The following is a 25,065-nucleotide window of genomic DNA, read 5'->3' as shown; positions in this document are numbered from 1 at the left end:
GTCAAGCAAAGTAGACCTGAATCAGGAACCAGTGTAAGACAAGATTTACCTGACCAGCAGCCTGATAAATATCTCACTTTTGATAAATAAGGTCCTTCCCTGAGAATCTACAGAACAAGTTCCTCACTTTCCATGATCAAATGTTTGGGCTGTCACCCTCTTACAAGGATCACTGCCTCCTTTCTTATAAATCTTTCTACCAGGCTCCACTCACTACTTAACAACTGCCAATTATGCTTCCTTCTTGCTTTCAGAAATACCTCAGCTTTGAATGCATGGGCCCATTCTTTTTAAAACGCTTCAAAGGAAATTCCTGGACTTCTTTATGTTTGGCTGTTCAATTGATCTGACTGACATGGTTTCCTTAAGTTCAGTTTAGGGTCATGATACTCCAGAGAACAAATAGTTATTGTGACATCTTCTCCCCTTATTGCCTATAAATAATACATCATCATTAATTGTTGTATCTTATAGTCTTTGAGCAGTAACATTCTTTGTTTAAAAACCAATTTCTGACTATGATTCAGAATTTTTTTTCTAGGGTTGAGTTTAATAAAAAAAAAAATGAATGTAAATGCTGCCATGGATTACTTTTAAAAAATATTTTAATCTCACTCCTTATTGGCAGTGAACAAGAAAGTATGTGCTTAATGACCAGAAAATGAGTCAGGGTGTTGATGTGAAACTGAGTGGCTTAATTTCACGTCAAAAGTGAATAATGCACAAGACAAACCAATAACTGAAATGTATCTTAAAGAAAATAAAAAAACTCAAAATGGTGTTATTTCTCTGAAATTATAACATCATAAGCCTTGTAATCTACTTTTTGTAGCAAAAGGGTCTGTAGAAATTGTTGAATATGTTCTTTGATCATGCACACAGGTTATTTCAATCAACTACTCAGATAAAGCCTCTGTATTGTATTTCCAAATACTTTTTTCCCAGTCAGAGTTAAATGTGCTTCAGTTGTAAATGTGACTAGCAGCTCCTCAGGCCCGTCAGTCCCTAAACTGTTGCTCCTAATTTGGAGCTGCCTGAGAGGCCCATTTCTGATGAGGCTCTTACCTGCAAAGTAGTTTTTAACTTCTTTGATGTTAGTGCACTGAAGCTTTTGACTCTGCATAAAATTGAAATGATCATTTCTTATGGGAAATAAGAGCAACCCCCGTGAAGTGGGAAACAGGAATGTTTCCTTAGAAATACTTTCATAAACTAGGCAATTAATGACAGTAAATTGCTTACTTCAACTATGAGCTTTCCAAAGATATGACATGCTCAAATTATACTGGACTTTTAATCATATTTCAAATTATAGTTGAAGTTTATTTAAACTAGCTATTAACTGTATTACTCTGATTTTTCTCCTATGGATGCTCACTTCATATTTAGCATTTTTGCTCCTTTAAACATTTCCTAACAACCCATCTTTCCCAAATTTTCTCCATATTATTCTTTCTCTCCATCACTCCTTCCTCTCCACATTGAGTTTCTTATATTATCTTCTGATCTTTCAAGGTATTTTTCTCTTTAAGATGCATTCATGCTTCATTCACCTATAGAGTTTCTTTAAAAAAAAGAAAAACACTTATTTGACAAACTAGTCATTATAGCATTGGATAGCAGCACTTCTTACTTCCTAGCTACCTTCCCTATGCGCTTAACATTTTTAAGTGAGGAAAAACAGGGGCCTCTGGGTCACTCAATCAGTTAAGTGTCTGCTTCTTGATTTTGGCTCAGGTCATGATCTCAGGGTCCTGGGATCGAGCCCCACATCAGGCTCCATGCACAGTGCAGAATCTGCTTGGTATTCTCTCTCTGTTTCCCTCTGCCTCTACCCCAACCCAACCTCTCTATCTTTCTCTTAAATAAATAAATTAATATTTTAAAAAGTATTTAGGGGAAAAACAATGAGTGACCACATACTACTTTTTTTTTTTTCTTTCATTTAGGCTTTATGAGACTTGGTACTATCAACCTTATTAGAAGATTTGGAGCCCAGTATAAAGTTGACCTGAGGGTTAACGCCCAGCATGCTTGCTTTCTTCATCACATCTAGCAATTGCATTTCACCTTTTAACCCACTCATCTTTCTGTTTCTGACCATAGAAGGAAGTGGACTTCCAATTTAGGCATAAGAGGATAAAAAGATTTGGAAAATTATTGTTTATAATTGGGAGATTATTAATTATAGAATGAGCATGAGTAAAGATAGGTGGCTGGCATGGGGGCAGTTAAGGTCATAATAGGCATAGATACAGATCCACATTTGGTTTGGGAGTTAGTCAAGGCCAGGATTATTTGGCAAAGTCGCTGGTTGGTAGAATGAGTGTTAAAATCAGGGCACTAGGTCAAGGTAGAAAAATGCAGGGTGCAGGGTCTTTGTCACTTGGTCAGAGAGCTGTCAGGTAGAGAGATCTTCTGATAACTTAGAAGTGTGTATCTTAGAAATGTCTTTCAGGAGCCACAGTACCATGCAGTTAGGGCTTGATGGTCAAAAGTAAACTTTCAAGGACCGGATGTGCTGTTCCAGTCATGGAGAGTTACAGTGCACTTCAGGATGTTTAAGGCTCTGAAAAATCCTGTGCTTTAGAACAGTTTTGTTTATGTGGCTTTTCCCAGAACTATCTGACCTGTTGATATTTATTTCTCGAATGAACACTCTGGAAGCTTAAGCCTTGGATGCATCCATACTACCTCCTATCTCAGCTTCATATTCAACCACCAAGTTCTGTAAGTCCCAGGAATTCTTTCCTCAAAGAATCTCTTGCTGGTCTTCCTTCTTTCCTGCTGCCACTTGTGTTCAGGTTAGTTAGGATTGAGGAGAGATAGACATAGCTCACATTGATAGGAGTATGTATGGTTTGAAAAATCAAATTTGACATTATAATATCTGATTGTTCATCAAAATAGTTTACTTGATTTCAAAGTTGCCGAAAAGTACTAAAGGAGTGAGATTGATTTTATGTATCAAAAGATAGAATAGGTTTTAAGAAGTCAAGAAACACCGATTTGGACCTTTATGAGGCCTCAGGCATTTTAATAAAAGACTTAGTCTAAATTGTTTCTCTGCCCTTCCATGTACCATAGTCGCTCTCAGCAATGCAATTATCTGAAAAAGAATAAATGAAACTTGTTCTCATCTCGAGCAGCTATAAATATGCACCGGAAACCAAAAGACTGCTACAGGAAAACCAGTTTCCTGATGTTGGGCAAGATAATTACTCTCTGTGGAACTTACTCTCCTCATTTGCAAAATGAGTGCACAGGATTTGATCAGTCTCAACTTATATAAATTTAACATCTCTTCCCTACTCAAAAATCTGGAATGCGTGTTTTACTCTCTCTGATTCTAGCTATATAGAATTAGAACAAATCCCATCTCTTGGCTAGGCATTTAAGATCTTTCATAATCTATCCCAAATCTGTCTTCTTAACACTTTTTCGACTAGTCCCCTCAGTAAACTCTGCTCTTGTCAAATTTTTCAGGTCATTATTGCCTGAATTATCCTTACTTATTCCTGTCACAGAGTCTTTGCTTATGACAGTCTCATTTTTGGAAACTTCCTACCACTTCTTTTCCAGCTCATAATCATCCATGGCATCTTACTTGTTTCTTAGGATTTAATGTACATCTGACCTTTCATAATCATTCTGAACAACAGCAGTTGTTGTTAATTAATTCTGTAACAATTAATTTTCTGTTACAAAAATTTTTATACCATTATTTGATTCTCATAATGTTAAGACCTTGTGTGTTTAAGCATATCCTACTTTCCCCATCAAAGTTGTATGCGCCTTTGAGGCTAGGAACTCTTGCACTTCAGTGGTTTTCTCACAATGCCTAACGATACATACCCATGGTCAGTAATTAATGTTTATGAACATTTGGGTATTAATTATTCATGCAAGATCTAGAAATCCACAAAGAGGGTGTATTTATATCAAATTCAAAGCTTCCTCCAAAAACTCAAAATGGATTCCCCTGAGAAAGCAGTGAGAAATGTGATTCTATTATTTTAGACGAGACAGTGCTACTTCCTCGCTAACTTACTCAAAATAGAAACTAATTCAGCTTCTCTTTATTTTCAAATTTGAAAGGACACTTAGCATTTCTTGATTCGAAAAATAAGTTCAAATATATAAAAACTTGAAAAGAAGAAATGGATTAAGCTGTCATTAATTTAGTTCAAGTGGTTATATTATACATTTTTAAAATTATTTTGTTTTTGCCTAAAGTATCTTTTTCTTCTTCTTATTTTTTAAGATTTTATTTCTTTATTTGACAGAGAGACACAGCAAGAGAGGGAACACAAGCAGGAGAAGTGGGAGAAGGAGAAGCAGGCTTCCTGCTGAGCAGGGAGCCTGAAGTGGGGCTTGATCCCAGGACCTTGGGATCATGACCTGAGTTGAAGGCAGACACTTAACAAATGAGCCACCCAAGCACCCCTACAATATCTTTATTTTAAAATGTATCTACATCTTAGGAATGAAACATCTATGGGTATTTTAATTGTATTTTTTGGACTCTAGCTTTGTGTCTTAAGATGATCTTGGGATGCCTGGGTCAGTGGTTATGGATCTGCATTGGGCTCAGGTCATGATCTCAGTGTCCTGGGATTGAGACCCTAGTCAGGCTCCTCATCAGTGGGAAGTCAGCTCCTCCCTCTGTCCTTCCCCCCAGCTTGTGCTCTCTGTTCTCTCTATCAAATAAAAAATATTAAGTAAAATCTTTTCTAATAATTTTTAAAAATTAAAAAAATGAAGAAATTCTTTCACTAGCTGTACTTAGCTATCTAAGCTCCACATTCCATTTGCTTTGTATAACATCTTAAAATTATCTAGCATATTCATTTATGTATTTGTTGAGCATTCATTCTCTCCCTCTATAATGTAAACTACTTGGCCACAAGAATTTTAGTCATCAGATCACCAAGGTGTCTTGGTCACTACTATATTGCCATATTAACAGGTCTATGTAATTAGCTGGAATTTATCTTTTGATTTTGTTAATGATTTTTAAAAATTCTTTATTTAAATTTTAGTTAACATACAGTGCAATATTGGTTTCAGGAGTAGAATTCAGTGATTCATCACTGATAACCCCCATTGTTCATCACAAGTGCCCTCCTTAATACCCATCACCCATTAAGCCCATCCCCATCCACCTTCCTCCTTCCACGCTCAATTTGTTCTCTATCATTGAGAGTCTTTTATGGTTTGTTTCCCTCTTTTTCCCCTTCCCATATGTTCATCTGTTTTGTTTCTAACATTTTAAGAATGAATGAAATTATGCAATCTTTGTCTTTCTCTGACTTATTTCACTTAGTGTAATACACTCTAGCCCCATCCACATAATTGTAAATGGCAAGATTTCTTCTTTTTTGATTGCTAAGTAATATTCCATTATATATATATGTGTGTGTGTGTGTGTGTGTGTATGCATGTATGTATCATGATAATATAATTATATATAATATATAGATGAATGGATGAAGATGATGTGGCATATTACACATATATACATTTGTATACATATACTGTACCATATACATAAACATATACATATATACATATACCACATCTTCTTCACCCATTCATCAGTTAATGCACATTTGAGTTTCCTTCATAGTTTTGTTATTTACACCCTGATGCTGTAAACATCAGGGTGCATGTACCCCTTTGAATGTGTATTTTTTTTTAAAGATTTTATTTATTTGACAGACAGAAATCATAAGTAGGCAGAGAGGCAGGCAAAGAGAGAGAGGGGGAAGCAGGCTCCCCGCTGAGCAGAGAGCCCAATGCGGATCTCAATCCCACGACCCTGGGATCATGACCTGAGCCAAAAGCAGAGGCTTTAACCCACTGAGCCACCCAGGCACCCCTTGAATGTGTATTTTTGTATCCTTTGGGTAAATACCTAGTAATGCAATTGCTGGATCAGAGAGTAGTTCTATTTTCGACTTTTTTTTCTTAAGTAGTTTCCACACTCAGCATGGAGCCTACTGTGGGGCTTGAACTTACGACTCTGACATCAAGACCTGAGCTGAGATCAAGAGTCAGGCACATAACCAGCTGAGCCACTCAGGTGCCCCTATATTTAACTTTTTGAGGAAACTTCGTACTGTTTTCCAGAGTGGATGCACCAATTTACATTCCCACCAACAGGGCAAGAGGGTTCCCTTTTCTCCACATCCTCACCAACACGTTTTGTTTCTTGTGTTGTTTATTTTAACCATTTTGACAGGTATGAGGTGGTGTCTCATCGTGGTTTTCATTTGTATTCTCTGATGATGAGTGATGTTGAGCATCTTTTCATGTGTCTATTAACCATCTGGATGTCTTTGGAAAAGAATCTATTCACATCTTCTGCCCATTTCTTTTTTTTTTTTTTAAAGATTTTTTATTTATTTATTTGTCAGAGAGAGAGAGAGAGAGAGATCACAAGTAGGCCGAGAGGCAGGCAGAGGCAGAGGGAAAAGCAAGTTCCCTGCCGAGCAAGGAGCCTGATGTGGGACTCGATCCCAGGACGCTGGGATCATGACCTGAGCCAAAGGCAGCCGCTTAACCAACTGAGCCACCCAGGCGTCCCCTTCTGCCCATTTCTTAACTGGATTATTTGTTTTGGGGGTGTTGAGTTTGATAAATTCTTTATAGATTTTGGATACTAATCCTTTATCAGAGATGTCATTTACAAATATCTTCTCCCATTCCATTTTAAAGAAAATATTAGTTTGACAGAAAGAGAGACAGCCAGAGAGGGAACACAAGCAGGGGGAGTGAGAGAGGGAGAAGCAGGCTTCCTGCAGAGCAGGGAGCCTGACATGGGGCTTGATCCCAGGACCTTGGGATTATGACCTGAGCCAAAGACAGACACTTAACAACTAACCCAGGTGCCCCTCATAGACTGCCTTTTAGTTTTGTTGAGAATCTATTTTTTTGAAAAAATAAATACTTGGATAAACAAGAACAAGTCACTCTTACTCTTTTGGCCTGAGCCATTGCATCTCTAAATATAGAAAAGTTTATCTATTCTGAGGTTTTAAATATGTGCTTCTTCAAACCACAATGTTCCCTTTGAGCTATCTTGACGTTTGAAAGAGAATAAAACCAACAGTGGTCTAGCGCCTATCTCACTCTCAAGTGGGAAAACTTTTTTTTTTTTAATCTGTTTTTCTAATGGGAGGGAGAGTAGGAGAAAGAAGATGGTTCTAAATAAGATTTTGTTTAAAAATGTATACTGTTTTTACAATAAAAAAAGAACTTCTAAATAACATTGTTTCCATAAATCTATAGTCTCCACTCCTATTTTATAGCTTAACTTTCTGGGGCATTTTCTACTGGGCAAACACTGAAAGAAAAAATTATTCTCTCCACTACACAAACTCTAACATAGACGTGATTAACATGTGTCTTATGAAAAAGCAAAATGCTGTTGTATTTCTGGGCAAGTCTAGACATTTATATGGTATTGAAGTTTACAATGTTGATTTCCATCTTATTCTTATGACAGCTACTCCTTTGCTGCTCAACCAATTCAGACTAAATATTGAAAACAACAAGCCCAGCCCTATGGGTCTAGTATAAATGATAGCCCTAGAGCAACTATTCAGTAATTTTTGAGAAACTAAGAAAACTACTCAAATATATGCAGGCTTATCAGTAATACTAATGATCACTTTAGAATGTCTGGGAATCAGTTACATTTTTCTTCTGACTTTGGTGCCTTGACTTCAACTATTGCTGTTATTATCATTGCACATTTGTTTGGTGTGTTATTACAGTGGTTGTTTTGCCAGTACTTTTGACAATGACATGAAACAAACTGAAGATACTGACCTTGAATATCCTTGAAGCCAGACTTGTCTTGAACGGTGGAGAAAGATCCGTTAGCTTAAGAAGTTAATTACTTTTAATAAACTGAGCATGTTGGCTAAATACCATTACCTTTAACTTAGTAGTTTTTCTGATTGAGAAAACTGTAGGTTTTCCATTCAGTCATGTATGCTTTGGAAAACACTTTTTTTAAAATGAGTCATATTGTAATGAAAAATATTTATGAAATGTAAAGAAAAAGGTAGAATTCCAACTGCATATATATCTAAGAATAGCTAGAACAACTACTATTATTTTTGACAGAACACGTATTATTTTGTTCATAATTAATATTAATAATTTTCAAATTCTGACTAAAAATAAATGTCATTTTCTTAAAAATGTGAACAGTAAACTACTTGTTTTTTGTTTTTGTTTTTGTTTTTGATGTGTGTCAGGAAAGAAAAAAGAAAATTGCTAGCCAATTTATTCTAAAGCAATTTCAGTTATCTGCCCTTTGAGCACCATCCTCCAACCTCCACTGATGATTTCAGAGACAAAGAAAGAGTCTCATTAAAATAAGGTTCCTGAAACTTTTCTTAAAAGGATGATTATGAAGGATGAGTGTCATAAAGGACTAAATGATTTGGTGGTTCAAAATGAAAAAGACTTGTTTCTAAAGAGGACCTAAAACAAAAATAACAATTAAAATAAAAACCACCCATGGATTGTTATAGGCTACTTTAATTTTGATAGATAGACCTTTAACTGCTCACATCTTACATAAGACTAAATTTCAGGGGGCGCCTGGGTGGCTCAGTGGGTTAAGCCCCTGCCTTCGGCTCAGGTCATGATCCCAGGTCCTGGGTTCAAGCCCCACATTGGGCTTTCTGCTCAGCAGGGAGCCTGCTTCCTCCTCTCTCTCTGCCTGCCTCTCTGCCTACTTGTGATTTCTCTCTGTCAAATAAATAAATAAAATCTTTAAAAAAAAAAAAGACTAAATTTCAGGGTCTGACTCTTTTTGAACTAATATTATTGGTAGCAGACAGTGTAAACATCTTACAAACAAGCTTTTAGAAATCCTTTGGAAATAAATGCTCTGATTACTTATCTAAATAGATATAATCTCCCCACACAGACATGCTCCCTTACAAACACACATCACTTTTCTCTTTCATTTGTAATTTTTCCCCCTGATAGAAAAGAGCTTATATTCAAATTACCTAACGTGATGTAACTTTGCCAATGATGGACTTTCCATCTGACCATCCTCAGCTAAATCTATTTAACTAAGGAATTATTTTTGCATAGTAAAAATTGCTCCAATATTTTGTCCCCATGTTCTGACCTCTGAAATCACAATATGATGGAGCATTTCTAGTAATCTCTTGGAATATTTCAAAATTTTCAAATAATTAATGTGTAGGTTAATAACTATATTTTAAATATGTGCATATACACGTGTAGTATTAAATTTTTTGGACAGTGATGGAAATAGCATGTAAAAATATAATTTAATAGGATTCTATAATTCCAGAATAATTAGCAACTTACTTTAAGTTCATACCCTGAAATTTTTATCAAGAAATGAAGAAACAAATTTTAGGAAAACCAGGTTTATTTACCTAATAGTCACTTCATTTATTCAACAAAATTGACTGGTTACTCTTATCACAATCAGGAACTTGGTTAGGTCACAAATGTATAAAGTCATAGACTTGCCCTAAAGGAATTTAAAGTCAAATAGGGAAGAGATTGAAACAAAACAAAACAGGGGTGCCTGGGTGGCTCAGTGGGTTAAGCCTCTGCCTTCGGCTCAGGTCATGATCCCAGGGTCCTGGGATCCAGCCCCGAATTGGGCTCTCTGCTTGGCAGGCAGCCTGCTTTCCACTCTCTCTCTGCCTGCCTCTCTGCCTACTTGTGATCTCTCTCTCTGTCAAATAAATAAATAAAATCTTAAAAAAAAAACAAAAAACAAAAAACAAAGTAATTAAAGCAAAATTAAAAAAAAAAATAAAACAAGTATTAAAAGAATAATGGATACAAGAAAGACCTTCACCCTTTCAGAGGGAATCCTACACACCTGCCCAGGAAAGATTTTTTTTTGGAAAAGGTGTGAATTAAGCTGAACATTAAGAGATAAACAGGTGTTGGCATATTGAAATATAATTTCAGACCCAGAGGATGAGATGATGCAAAAGTATTGTAGCCTGAGAAGGCAGAGAAGATTCAAGTTATTATAAGTAATACTTTATGTTTGAAATGTGAGCACATGAACAGGACTTTAAGAAGCAAAGACGCTAAATCATGAGTGCCCTTTAAGTGACACTAATACTTTATATTTTATCCTGAAGGCTACCTGGATTTTAATCACAAGAACAGGACTTCATTTGGCTAAGTAAAAGAGATTAATTTGAGGGTGAAAACATTTTTAAATGCAGGTGGTAGAAAAATCAAGTACCAGAAGATTCCAGTAATACCTTGAAGAAATTAAGGCCTCAATTAAATTCTGTCAGTGGGAGCAGAGAGAAGAAATTAGATCTGAGAGCTATTTAGTTGGTGAATGTATTAAGTCGTGGTAACAAATCTGATGTGGCTAAGGGTGAGAAAAGGATCCCAGATAACTGCTTCATTTTTAGTTAGGGTGATGGAAGACTGGTGATTCTCTTCATGGAGGTAATTCAGGTGAAAAAGAAGTTGTTGTGGGAAATGATAATGAAATTAGTCATGTTAAGGTTGAAATGCCTTAGGAAAATTTAAGAGTGATATCTTATAGACAGATAAACGTGTAAGTCTGGACCACACAAAGAGTTCTAGGTTGGAAACTACATCAGTCAACTAAAGGCTGCCACAACAGAATACCTTGAACTGGGTGACCAAAACAATAAACATTAATTTTCTCACAGTTTTTTAGCCTGGAAGTTTAAAATCAAGGTCCCAGTAGGATTGTTTTCTGTTGAGACCTCTCTTCCTGGCTTGCAGACAGCTCCCTCTTGCTGGGTCCTCACATGACCTTTTTTCTCTGTGTACATGCTCTTTTGGTCTCTCATCCTCTTCTTTTTTTTTTTTTTTTAAAGATTGTATTTATTTGACAGAGAGAGATCACAAGTGGGCAGAGAGGCAAGCAGAGAGAGAGAGAGAGAGAGAGGAGGAAAAGCAGGTTTCCCGCAGAGCAGAGAGCCCGACGCGGGACTTGATCCCAGGACCCCGAGATCATGACCCGAGCTGAAGGCAGAGGCTTAACCCACTGAGCCACCCAGGTGCCCCTCTCATCCTCTTCTTATATGGCACACCAGTTCTGCTGGGTTAGGTACCCAGCCTTATAACCTCATTTAATCTTAATTACCTCCTTGAAGGTCTATCTCCAAATACAGTTTACACTGGGGGTTAGGGCTTTAACATTTGAATTTTAGGAGACACAATTCCAACCATAACAGAAGCATAGATTTCATGACATTATCATCATATATCATATATCATCATGACATTATCATAGGACAGACATTATCATCGTCATTTTACAAATGGAGAGACTGAGGTTGGCCAGTGATCTGCTAATTTACTTAGGCAGGGATCTAGAGAGTGTTGGAAATGGAATGTGTCTCCTTTTGTCATGCATATGATCTAATGGACAGGACAGTTATCCCTGCCTGGCAAGTTCCATCTGCACAAGAACAACGACCACATCATTGCATAAATCAACAGAGTATTAGCTGGGTGGGTTGTGGAGGCCTTATAGAACACTACTAAGTCTTTACTGAATTTCCAAAAGCAATAGGATTAAACCGTGCTAGCCAACCTCAGGGGACATGCAATTTCAAGACAGTGAGCAAGAATGTCCCAGAAATTTTCTCAGGACATCAAACACAGCTCCAAATCTTATGGATAACATCCCAGGGAACCTTTAATATCCTCACAGAATAAACCACGCTATTTGTGATTCAAGAATGAAGGGTGAAGCAGCTGCCCCAGTTGTGATTTGAAACGGAGGTTCCAGGGAAACTAGGTATTTCAAAGCTAGCTTTGCTTTACACCTATAAACCTGCCCCTCCGGCTGTGTTCAAACACATGAATTGTTCACTGCACAATATGATGATGATCCAGCCTTCACCAGAGGGCTATGCAAGAACAAAAGGCTGAGGGGTGAAGAGGATCTTTATTATTAGGTTGCTATTCTTATGAAACATTCATATAGCAAAGGAATTGCCTTGCTGTTAAAAGAAATTTTGTTAAGGAAACTTTATGAAAAAGATGCTTATACTGCCTTTAAAGCAACTATGCATGTATTCAGAAAAAAAAGAAAAAAGCTGAGTTAGGAACTCAGTTCAGAACCGTATTTTCAAAAAGAAATGGAAAATGTAGGCATCTATTGGACTAATTTAAAATTCCAGGAGCATGGATTGCGGCATTAATTGTATGTCAAGCAGAATTTGTTTTATTACAGCACATGTGCTGATGTTAGTGACTCCCCACTTGTCTTTTACCACAACTTGAAATCATTTGCAACCACAGGCCCAATTAAGGTGGGTAGCTCAAGGCACATCTGTTGTTTGTGCACAATTCATCCAGATTCTTAGATCCCCAAATGCAGTCTGGGTGTTACTTTCAATTCAGCAACTTTTCCCTCTACTCTCCTAGTCCCAGCCAGCACTATCACTAGTCTAAGGAAACCACAGGAGGCCAGATCCCTAGAAATTATAGTATTGGCCTTGCTTTCTTAAGCGAGGAAGAATGGAGAAGAGGTGGGTCAGGTGTATGATTTGACATTGCTCACATGTGATGTCGAGCCTCCATATTCTGTTCTTTTTGTAGGCTAAGCAAAAGAAAGAAAAATATTCCTGCTTTTACAGAAAACTATACTTAGGTTAATAAGATTTTCTTTAAAAGTTTAAAAAAATCTAAAAATGGAAAGGAAAATATTATTAGATATTTTGGTGATTGGGCAGAGAGTTTATAGATAGTAGGATGAAATGAAGTGAGGCACTTCGGAAAGAAAGGAGGCTATCTGGAGAGCATGAGACTTCTGAGGGCTAGAAAACAGGAAGCCAGAGAAAGAGATTAAAGACAAGCACAGTAGGAAAGTATCAAGAAAGGATCTCTAGACAGTATATTAGTTTAGACTAAGTCATTAGGATGTCAGGGTATCAGGAGGTGGTACAGCATGATGGTAAAGAACCAGGACTTTGGAGTCAGATGAACTTGAATTTGAATCCCTGATTGGGTGACTGTGCAAGTTACTTGACCTCTATAAACTATAATATTCTTGTCTGTGAGATGCAAGGAGTCAGTACCTGGAGCAAATATGAGGATTACCTAACACAGCTATGTGGACTGCTTAGGAAATGCCTGGCATAGAGTAAATGCTTGATAAATTCATCAGGGATTAAAATTATAGAGTCCTATAGCTGGCAGGTTGCTTGCTGAACCTCATCAATTCCCACTTTTACAGACTAGAAAAGTAAAGGGCCAAAGTATTAAGTTTCTTGCCAGAGGTAATGCGAGCAGAAAATTGTCTTCTAAATCATGTTTTAATGGTTGTTAGGACACTATGTTAGTGAGCTCAAGTTGCAATTAAAAAAAAGTAACTTACACTATGTGCCTTAAAGAATAGGAATTTATTTCTTATGGTTCTGGAGGCTGGAAAATCCAAGATCAAGATGCTAGCCAGTTCCATTTTTCCAGGAGGGCCCTCTTCCCAGCTTGTAGCTGGATGCTGGACACCTTCTCACTGTATCCTCATGTGGCAGAAAAAGCAGACAGCTCCAGTCTCCTCTTCTTCTTTTAAGGTCATCAATCCTCTAAGTGGGTCCCACTCTCAGGACTTCATCTAAACCTAATCATTTCCCAAAGGCCCCACCTCCAAATATCATCACATTGGGTGCTAGGGCTTCAATATATAAATGTGGGGGTGAGGGGACACAAACATTCAGTCCATAACAGACACAAAATATGGTGCTATGGAAGAGCCTGGAGCAGTGGTTTAGGAACTCTGGGTTTTAGTCATAAGACCCTAGGCAAGTCCCTTAATCTTTCAGTTTTCTGACCCAGTAAATGTGAGGGGTGGGAGATATTATCAGGAAATGACATTCTGCCCCCATGCTCAAGTAATTCTCTGAGAATATGGGTATAATGTCCAGTGAGAAATAATGGGTTTGACCAGGGTAAGAAGGACAAGGACTAATTGGGAGCTCAGGACAATAGGACAAGAAGTGAGAGCAGAGTTAGGTGGATTTTTCAGCAAAGAAGAGCAACAGGAGCACAAAAGTTGTTAGGAATCAGGAAAAGCAGAAACCAGAATGTGAAAAAAGAGAGATGCAATTCAGGAGGGTCTCATAGGTCCCTATCTCTTCCAAAGTGTGTCCAGGGCTACATTTCCAGCTCTTTTGTTTTGTTTTAGTGTTTAATAAGCACATATGGAGTATAATGGTGGGAGCTGAGATCACTAAGAGTAATTCACAGCTTGGTGCTTAACTTAGAAGAGTGATTTGAATAAAATATCTTAAAAGCAGCTAAGTGTATGTTGGAATTGGAGGACAGAGTTGCTGCTTTTAAATCACATTATTCAGTATATTTAACACGTAAACATATGAATGAATACATGTGAGATCAGCAAGATGAGTAGAAAGGGCTCTGATTCCTTGTTATAGATTCAGGAATCTCTTCAGAGGAACTTACCCGCTCAGCATAGTTTTCGGGTTTGTTTTTGGTTTTGTTTTTGTTTTTCCCTTTATAGCTCCCAGCTGAGGTTAAGAGGGCATCACCGCTGTATAACAGTAATCCTGATGACAAATGTTTACACAAACTGGGTACCATCTATGGCTTATTTTCCCTCAGAAAAAATGCCGTTTAAGTTTATGATTTAATATGTGACTGGTCACATCTGTTAAAGATTTTATTTAACTGGAATGATAAATTATCAATTATAATAGTAACTGTATACCTATATAGCCACATATATGCAGTGTTAATAACCTACTACTGAAGAAACAAGTTTGATTTCTTGAAAACAATTCTGTGTGTGGCAATAATTGCCCACAAATAAAGTCAAAATGGGACTGCTTTATAGAAATGTCAAGGGAATAAAGAGAGATGAAGAAAAATCTCAACCAACCTTCTTCAGAGTTTTGAGATAAAATCCCCTCAGTTCATATTATGCATTTTGAGACCTTTTTTCTCATGCAATGCAATCAGTGCATTTCCTGAAGCTGTATTTCTTCTTATACTGACTTAGATTTCTAACGGTCTTACCTAGTTCTCTTTAAACTGGCTGAGCTCGGCAGTCTCCAATAAAAGTTTTTTATTATTTTTAAAATACTACCTCTACTCTTTCACATTCCCTAATTAAAACCAGAGTAGATTCCACAGTTTCCTGCTCACTTTTGGATCAAAAACTCCTACTAGTTTGGTCCATTTTAAAACTTCATTTTCTTCTCCAGTTTGACAAACACCTCCTCCCTGTTCTCCAGCACCAGCCAAGTTTTGGTTTGGGAACTTGAGGTGGGTAGAGAATATGATCTGATATTTCACTCCTCTTCTCTCTCTTTTCTCGTTCTTACTTCTCTTGACTTGAGAATAGAGAGAAAAGAAAGAAATTTGACCTCCACACTTGGACAAACAATTGCAATCCTCTGTCTGAGGGCTCTGATTTTCCATCAAGGCTCTGTGTGGTTTCACTGTGAGAACTGGCTACTTCATGTGGCTGAGTTCTTTGGGCAGTCTTGCAGGAGCTTCCCATTGGGAGATCTGGCCTTGAATCAATCCCTTTCCACACAAGGAGTGGATCACATATAATTACTTTCCATGTATGTATTTGAACCCTGAAAAACCTGTACATACTTGCTTTCCAAGCAGTTGAGGCACAGGAGTGTGGGCTGCTCCTTTCCTATCTTATCTCTCCATCCTGCCCTGATATTTTCTTCCTGTTCACATAAGCCCAGGGAAAATCAAACCCTCTTTCAGAACAGAAATCTAACCTGGGAATGAGGCAACAATCTCCAGTTCTGGCACACAGCTGAATAAATGGCTCTCCTTGGGCTTTCCTCTTTGGACTTTATAGAGAGAATGGGGCATAGTGGAACGAGTCAATTCCTCACTAGGCTAATGACTCATGACTCTCAAACATGCTGAAATGGGTACTTCCTTTTTCGAAGCCATTGGTCCCCTGCCTCTTCAGCCATTCCAGTCTTCCAGCTGTTAGCATTAAAGTGAAGCTCTTAGTTTCCCAGAGCAGCTACATGTACTGCTTCCCTCACTGCCCTAAGCCATCAGGCCCTTTGTCTTGTTCTGTGTTAGGTAAGCCCTGAAAGAAATCTTGCCCTTGCCCCATTGCAGTCATTAGTACAACATTTTTAGTCAGAAAGAATCTCCTACTAGATACTCAAACACTTGGCTAGACAAAGCAACAGATGGTACATGGGCCTATTCACACTTTTAAATGGATCAAAAAGTATGTTAGTAGTAATAAAACAACAAAATATCAGCAGTATAACAGAATACACATGCCCAAATGAGCCAGATCAATTCATTTTTTAGATCCTTTGGGGGCTTTTTATGATCCATAAAAGAAAACCATTTTTATTACTTTTATAGTTTTATTAAATCTGAAATAGTGTACTCAATTTGATCACTCATCTAATTCACCAGACTTGGCTCCAGATGACTTTTGTTTATTTTCAGTAATTAGATATGCCCCAAAATAGCCTCTGGGCTAACACTGTGGAAGTTTAAAAAATATGCTGCATATTCTAAAGGCAATACAAACAAATAAATAAAAACAAAAACAAAGAAAATGGGAAAAGAAAGAATATGAAAATAGGATATTCATAAGTTTTTACACTAAGTAAGCAAATAAGTGGCTGTAAGCCAAAGTTTCTGTGGCTTGCAACAACACAGATTTATTTCTCACTCGTTCAGTAAATAGGCTGCAGACTTTCTGTAAGTTCTGTTTGGTGCCACTGGACTCCACAGCAATGCTTAGCTCTGGTTTACATTGTCTTGTTATTTTGTGAGTGGAGGAACAGTCTTCCAGCTGGAACATACTGTTTTCACAGCAGAAACCAGGTATACAAGCTGCCAAACCAATCCATAACAGCACATTTAAAGCATCTGCAAGGACATGGGCATACATTTCATCAGTTACATCCTATTGGCCAAAGCGAGTCACATGACCAACCCTGACACTGGGAGAGAAGTAGACTCCGCCTATGGCAAGGGACTGGAAGTCACAAAACAAGGAGTGTAGATATATGATTTCCTTCTGAGGGGAAAGCATAGAGTTGGAAACAATAATCAGATTTACCACATAGTGTCAGCACAATGGGAATGTCATTAGTATGAATATATAACATTTCAAAGAGAACACTTTTGAAGCAGTAATAAGTATTAAGTATATAAATTATATTATGGGGATACAATTAAGTCAGCTATGTACCTAATAGGTCCCTCTCACGTATTTAAGTGTTCACAATCTCTACAGTATGGATGTCATTACTTTCTGAATTTATTTCCTTTTAATAGTTTTATATTTAAGAATTTTTGCAAAATAGGGGCACCTGGGTGGCTCAGTGGGTTGGACCTCTGCCTTCGCTCAGGTCATGATCTCAGGGTCCTGGGATTGAGCCCCGCATCAGGCTCTCTGCTCAGCAGGGAGCCTGCTTCCCCCTCGTTCTGCCTGCTGCTCTACTTGTGATCTCTCTCTCTATCAAATAGATAAAATCTTTAAAAAAAATTCTTTTTACAAAATAGTGTATTGACAGATATTGCAAAATAATTATTGATTGGAAATTACATTTCTGTAAACCTGGCCAATATAATGCTCTTTATATGCAAAATTCAATAGAAGCTTAGTGTTATACTTTGGAAAAAGCAAATTAGTATTCTAAGAATAAACTAGTCTTAGGAAATGATTATCTTTGCAAGGACTATAAAATGTATCAAGTTGCTGGGGTGTCTGGGTGGTTCAGTTGGTTAAACATCTGACTCTCGGTTTCAGCTCAGGTCATGATCTCGAGGTCATGAGATCAAGCCCCACGAAGGCTCTGTGTTGAGCATGAAACCTGCTTAGGATTCTCTCTCTCCATCTCCTTCCCTCCCCTACCCCCACTCGTGCCCATGCTCGCTCTCTCTCCGTCTCTTTCTCTCTCTATAAATAAATAAATAAATAAATAAATAAATAAATAAATGCATTAAGTTCCTCAGTTTGGAAAATATTAAATAAATAACTTAAACACTAAGAAGTAAAATAAAGCTGTAAAGGCTAAAGAGACATGCTTTTTACCTCTTTTTTTTTTTTTCAAAGTGGAGACATCAAAACCTAAGCTAAGATTAATAGTCAGATGCTTAACTGACTGAGCCACCCAGGCACCCCACATTTTTTTTTTTTACTTCTTAATCACACTATTAAAATCTTAAAATCAGTAATTTCATATCAAGTACTAATATCAGCCTTTATATGTCCCAGGGTTTTAAATACATTTGAAGAAGTGACATTCTAGAATCTAGAGCGGATTCTAGAATGCTCACCAAAAACTGGTCTACTGAGCCATACACCTTGCCTTCTATCAACAAACATGAGAGGAAATGGGAAGGGGAGTTCCTGGAATGACCTGAAATCACTTATCTTCGTTGTGTACCTCAGTTCTCGTCCGCTATAGGATTTTGTTTCTCCTTTTCAATCACAGGAAATTCTCAAGTGGGTCAGAATTTAAGGAAGCCCATAAGGTGTGGGATAGTATGCTACTGAGAGCTACAATTAGTCCTTCACTGAAGAGAGTCAGGAGTCAAGGAGAGCGGGGATGGTGTGATGACTCTATTTTTGTCCTGTTGGTAGCCTGAGAATTGAGCGCTATGTACTTCTTCTGAGGCTCTATCAAGTCACTCACTGTGGGATCAGAAGCAGCCATGTGCATGAAGAAAAATCTCCCTATCATGATAGGTGGGGTTTCTGTCTTAGGTTCACCGTGATCCCCTTAATTCAGTCAAATATCTTCATAACATCCTCTTATAACTGTGCTGTTACCTTCTCATTCTTGCTTCTGCTTCTCATCCCTAACATTGTCAAAACCTTTAATCACCTGGATTTTATGCATTTATCCTCATTTTAATGTCATCATGACTTTATAGTATAGAATCATATCAAACTGAATTATATCCCTGGATCTAACAGATATTAGGATAAACAAGTCTCTGGCTTTTTAAGGTTTAGTCGCAGCTTATACACAGTCACATTTCATGCACCTTAAAAGTCTGATCTTTCACCACCAAATCTTGATATTTCTCAGTCCCTTGGCCTTAACTTTGAAAATGAAAAAAAAAAAAGTATTTGACATACGGAATGCTGCTTTTCTTTGGTGACAATGTCTTTTGAAAAAGGTTTCTGTGATGTTCAAAAGAGAGTGGCCTGCTGTTTGCTAATCTTACACACAGAGGTAATGGATACAAACTACTCCATGAGGGATTTAGTCCTTCCTTATATAAAAGTCATGGATGCAGAACTGCATAACCCTCTACCTCAAATTGTATACTCCAACTTTCTTTACAGTTGTTTAAAATGAAAAGACAAATTAATTTTTCTTGACTGTGCCTGAGGACACAGGGATGTGTCCTCTCGCGGTCATCTCCTACCTCTACCACTCCATGATTTCAGTTCTGCAATGTGTAAAGACAAACTCTTCATTAGTCGGGTAGAAAGCCATAGAGCTTGAGCCAGATCTCACCAGGAGAACATATGATCTTAGCAGGGATTCAAGGTTGGAATGAGGCATATTCTATAAGGAAAATAATCACAGTGAATACACTGAATTTTCTTTGCTTTTGTGTTTTTTTATAACACAGTCATATTCTCTCTGCAAATCTCCCCTGCTCTGTTTTATTTTGAGCAAGGAATAGAATTGAGTTTTTCTCCTTGAAAAAAATCAAACACATTTCTAACAAAAAAATTAAGAATATAATGAATACAAATTATATAATTCTGACAGTTCCCATGACCCCCCGCCTCAAAATGTATCTTTTTAAAAAATTATTTTAGTAAAAAGTTGACTTCATCTGTACAAAAGAACTGTCCCTTTTATCATGTATACAGCAGTCAGAAGGTTATAGAGTTACATTTACATACAAGAACTGGTTAAAATATTTTTAAAATAAGCGACTCAGTATTCGAAGTGTATGAAAATGCTGGCAGGCATTGATAGAGATATAGAAATACTCTGTCAACTGTCTATCTTACGAATACCCAAGTATACTATAAAATAGTATATTACCAATGTCCCCAAAATACAGAGAGAATCTAAGAGATATACAATTTTACATAAAACGTCTTTAAGTTTTACATCTGGATGCTTGCATTTGCAACTTTCCAATTCCCACTCACACAACACTCATCTTAGAACTTCCAAATAATGACAGGTTTCATTTATTATATCTGACATTTCAAAATCTCATCATAGGGTAAGCATAGGAAAACTTCATTGTCTGTTATTATTTTTACATCGAAAATAAGCAGGTATCAGTGGATTACATTTTCTCATCAATACGACTTTAATCCCTTGAGGTTTTTTTTAATGCTTTCCAGAGGTAAATAGGAACTGTTACTCCTCACCTTAAAAAAAAAAAAAAAAAAAACCTCACCTTAAAAAAAAGCAAGACCTCACCTTAAAAAAAAAAAGAAAAAGTAGACGCAATTTTTGATTTTTTTTTTTTTTACTTTTTAACTTTTCTAAATACATAGAAACAGAGAACATAGAACAAGGGAAAATAATGTGTTACAGTGTCTGTAACATAATACAGAAGCAGAGATCCAAAATTAAGAATGCAGAATGAGGGGTGCCTGGGTGGCTCAGTGGGTTAAGCCTCTGCCTTTGGCTCAGGCTATGATCTCAGGGTCCTGGGATTGAGCCCTGCATCGGGCTCTCTGCTTGGCAGGGAGCCTTCTTCCCCCTCTTTCTCTGCCTGCCTCTCTGCCTACTTGTGATCTATCTGTGTAAAAGAAATAAAATCTTAAAAAAAAAAATGCAGAATGAAATTCATCTATATACTTTTCAACTGTTCTGCATTTAATCTTTTTTTAGTATTCCTTAACATTTTATTGAATGTTAATTTTTCAGAGAAGGACAAGACTAGAGACCAGTTAAGATTAAAAGAATCAATCAAAGAGAGGTTAACATTCAAAGGAATGAGGTTTTTTTTTTTTTTTTAATTCTATTTCAGTGGGTTAGGGCATAATAGAAAGTAAAGTTTGATCATATTGGAATTAGTTTCAAGGCAATAGAAATTGTCACATGGCAGACAGAGTATAAAATACTTGTTACTGCTCCATTATCTAGCATAGTATTTTCACTTTTTAAAGTGCTGTACCTCCCATGTTCATGGCATGAGCAGACAGCCACGCAGTGACAGAAGTTAGCTGGGGGAGGCCACAAAATACAGATGAACTAATGTCGGCTGACTGGTAGGTACATTGTGCTAAGCCCTTTTGAATGCATTAGGTCATTCTGTGTTCTATATAGTTCTACAGAGTCAGCATTATTACTTTATTTTATAGATAAAGAAACAAAATCTCAGCCTAGTTAAGTAACTGGACTAAATTACTTGCAAGTTGGAGGACTGAGATACCTGAAGACAAAAACCATGTTCTTGCTTGTAATCAAGGGGAGGTACTGGAAGAAAGAGAAATATGTAGGTATGTGACAGTGGGGGGAACATTGCCTTTTGAAGAAAAGTAGAAAAAGGTAAGGTTGATGTTTGAGTTCCACTATAGTATGGTCACTTATAAACACTACTTCTAAAACTTTGTCCTTATTTGTGTAAGAAGTCAAAATATGTTCTTAAGTATTTATTATAGAAGTAAGAAGCCTGAAAAAAGAAAAAGTGCATTGTGGATTAAAATGAGAAAAAGCAGGTGTCTTATTGATTCTTCACTCTAGGAATCTCATTAGCTATCAGACAGAGTTTGATGACTGCCAACGAATAAACAACATTTTCCCCCAATAACAGGCTGTTAAACTGCCCAAAGCCACCAAATACAGATTAGTCTGAAATGCACTGATTGTTCCTGCTGGAGGTTAAAAAATCAGCTATAGATACAAGAATTCTTTTTCTCTTTTTCCTTCAGGCTGCTAAAGGATGCACAGAATGAAACTTATTTTAAAAGCTGGTATCAGAAGCTGTTGGCTGCTCTCCAATTCTGTTCAGGAAAAGCCTTGAGTGATGAGCTTTCCAAGGAGAAGAAACTTATTAAAATTCTGGGAGACATTGGGGAAAAAGTCAAGTCTGCCAGTGACCCTCAAAGACAGGTTTGTTGAGAAATTAATCTTCATGTTGTGTTTCCTTTACTCTTTAGTTCAATTAAATTTTAATTTCATAGCTTAGAAAGCAAATTCGTTGTCTATAATTAGTTATAAGACCCCCAGCTCAATGAGTTTAATCAAGATTTTTTTCAGTTTACAATCTGAAAGTTAATGATAATGTCTACCATGAGGAATGATTTTTAAGATTTTTTTATTTATTTGTGAGAGAGAGAGAGAGAGCAAAAGCAAATGGTGGGAGGAGCAGAAGGGGAGGGTGAGGCTGACAATCTCCAGTGTGCTCTCCACTGAGTGCAGAGCCCAGCACGGGGCTCGATCTCATGACCCTGAAATCATAACTTCAGCCAAAACCGAGACTTGGATGCCTAACTGACTGAGCCACCCAGATACCCCGATGTAGTTTTTTTGACCTAAGTAGCCATGTAGCATATGGAAAGTACCTGACAAGAAGAAATCAACTTAAAGGCAGCTTGTCTAAAAAAAAGGCCAAATGAAGTAATTTCCTCAAAAGGGCAGCACAACTCTGGGGGTGGGGGGTGCTGGGTAGCTCAGGGGTTGGGCCTCTGCCTTTGGCTCAGGTCATGATCTCAGGGTCCTGAAATCGAGCCCCGCATCGGGCTCTCTGCTCAGCAGGGAGCCTGCTTCCCCGCTCCCCTGCCTGCCTGCTTGTGATCTCCCTCTGTCAAATAAATAAATGAAATCTTAAAAAAAAAAAAATGTCCAAAGGGGACTTTTTAGGGTACCCTTGTCCAAGGTACAAAATCAAGGTACAGATTTTTCTAATACTGTAATAATCAAAATAAAGACTTATGGGGCAAAACAAATAAAATTAATTAAATCAATAGTGATGTGGATAGTAAAACTTTTATACTAAGATCCATGAATAATAGTCAAAATATTGTGCCTTTTTCATCCCTGATTATAATAATGGACCTGGCTATTTTCCTTGATCTGACTGAAGAATATTTGTTCTTTTTAATTATCTGCATCACTAGTTTCCCTCAATGATAAACCATTAAGTAGGTTCTCTTACGTTCAACATTCTAGATGCAGGAAGAAAGTGGGCAACCATTCATTGTATTAATAACATCATTCAGTAATAAGTATTTACAGACTGGGAGTTAAGGATGGAAAGATGACTAAAACATGAAGTTTGTCCTCAAAGGGAGCACATAGTTTCTCTCCACCCACTGTCTAAAATCAAAAAGAATTTTCAGCAAAATAATATAAAAACGCTGACAGGTAAAGTGTCCCAGAATTCTTTCCCAGCCCAGTATTTTTCTTGCTGGAAGTCACTCATTTGATAGAAGTGCCAGAGCTATGGCCCTTCACCTATACAGTAATACATATGAAATAAAAAGCATAAATATGGAATTTATTCTCAAATGGGAAACATAGGAAGTCTAGATTGACAGAAAAACTTAAGATATATAACATGATGAGCAATGAAAAAGAAACCAAACTTCTATAATTTCTTCATATTACTGCAGATTATTTTCTAATGTTAGAAAAAAATTGAAAGCACGTAAATAAACTGGTTTAAAATTTATGAAATTTATATAAAATTTAGTTTAGTCTTTATTTCTTAAATTTCAAAATTCCTCACATATTTGAGATGCATGCTACAGTTAAGTAAATCTGATGCCTTTTTTGACCATTTGCTTTAAGTTCCAAAGTGCTATTGATATTCTTTCAAATAAATATATTTTGCTCACCTAGACTGTTTTTGTGATAACACTTCTTCACATAAAAATAAGAAAATAAAAATAGAGATGAAAGAAGCATTTACAATTTTGCATAATTCAAGTTAGTTAGCTATTTTTTCTATTTCGTTTTAAAATGTACTAATTAGTGTTGTATGGAAGTGTTGAATCACTATATTGCACACCTGAAACTAATATTATGCTGTATGTTAATTCACTGGGATTTAAATAAAAACTTTTAAAAAATACCTTTTTAATAGATACTTCATAATTCTGCAAACCTACTTATAAATTTATGTCTGCTTATTCTGATAAAGGCTAGAGTTTTTAATATATTAAAATTGTCTCCCTAATTATTTTTCCTCAGATTCCTAGAAGTTATTTCTTTATATATTGTTTTTCTTGGCTGTTTACTATTAAAGCATGTCATCTCATAAAAAATAAAATAAAATAAATAAAAAGTACTAATTAAACTAACTGTGTGAAAGAAGATACTTAAAGATAGTAGAGATTCCCCTCCATGGTATTCCTTAAGGGAATCCATGTATAGATAAAACAAAGGAGGACAGACAGAAAGAGTGCCATAGTGGAATTTGCCTCATTTTTCCACCTTGCTCTTCTGGATTCTGGGAGCAGTAGTTTCTGTTATTTGCCAAAGACCCAGGAGTAAGAAACTCCTGGGAGTTAATTAAACATTATAAATCTGAGGGCATTTGAGTGGCTCAGTGGGTTGGGCGACTGCCTTCGGCTCAGGTCATGATCCTGGAGTCCAGGGATCAAGCCCCGCATCGGGCTCCCTGCTGGGAGTCTGCTTTCCCTCTGACCTTTGCCTTCTTGTGCTCTCTCTCTCTCTCTCATTCTCTCCCTCTCAATAAATAAATAAAACCTTAGATAAAAACAACAACAAAAAAACAAACAAACAAAAAAAACCCAGAACATTATTAATCTGATACTTTCATTTTTAGAAACGGACTCAGAGAGTTTCTGAAAGTGGACTAAAAGAAGCTTTTATATCTTGAATTATTGTTTTTCCCCTTTTTTGGTTAGGGAATACGCAGTTTTAAAGGTGTTATTTGTGTTTTTAGATCTTCCACAGGTACAGAGAACTATGGAAGGGAATGAGGCAAGTATCAGGAATATACTTATTAGCATTTAATAAATCATTTGTTCAAATATATTACTATTTCTGACAGTTATCATTTTTTGACATTATTGCTCTTAATACCTGTGAATTTTTTTTTCTAAAATGT

The 25,065-nt window shown here is 36.8% G+C and overlaps 1 protein-coding gene across 1 annotated transcript in view; it reads left to right on the top strand.

Annotated features, from left to right (window-relative positions):
* The window catches only part of PIK3C2G (phosphatidylinositol-4-phosphate 3-kinase catalytic subunit type 2 gamma), a 353,953-nt gene that overhangs the window by 199,785 nt on the left and 129,103 nt on the right, over nucleotides 1-25,065 (top strand). The window contains exon 19 of the mRNA XM_047741193.1: nucleotides 21,920-22,100. Within this exon, the coding sequence (XP_047597149.1) occupies nucleotides 21,920-22,100 (181 nt within the window). The remainder of the gene's footprint in view (nucleotides 1-21,919; nucleotides 22,101-25,065) is intronic.

The sequence above is a fragment of the Lutra lutra genome, chromosome 8, assembly GCF_902655055.1.
Source record: "Lutra lutra chromosome 8, mLutLut1.2, whole genome shotgun sequence".
Taxonomy (NCBI): Eukaryota; Metazoa; Chordata; class Mammalia; order Carnivora; family Mustelidae; genus Lutra; species Lutra lutra.
Note: the sequence above shows the minus strand (reverse complement) of the source record. Positions and strands in the feature narration are given on the sequence as shown.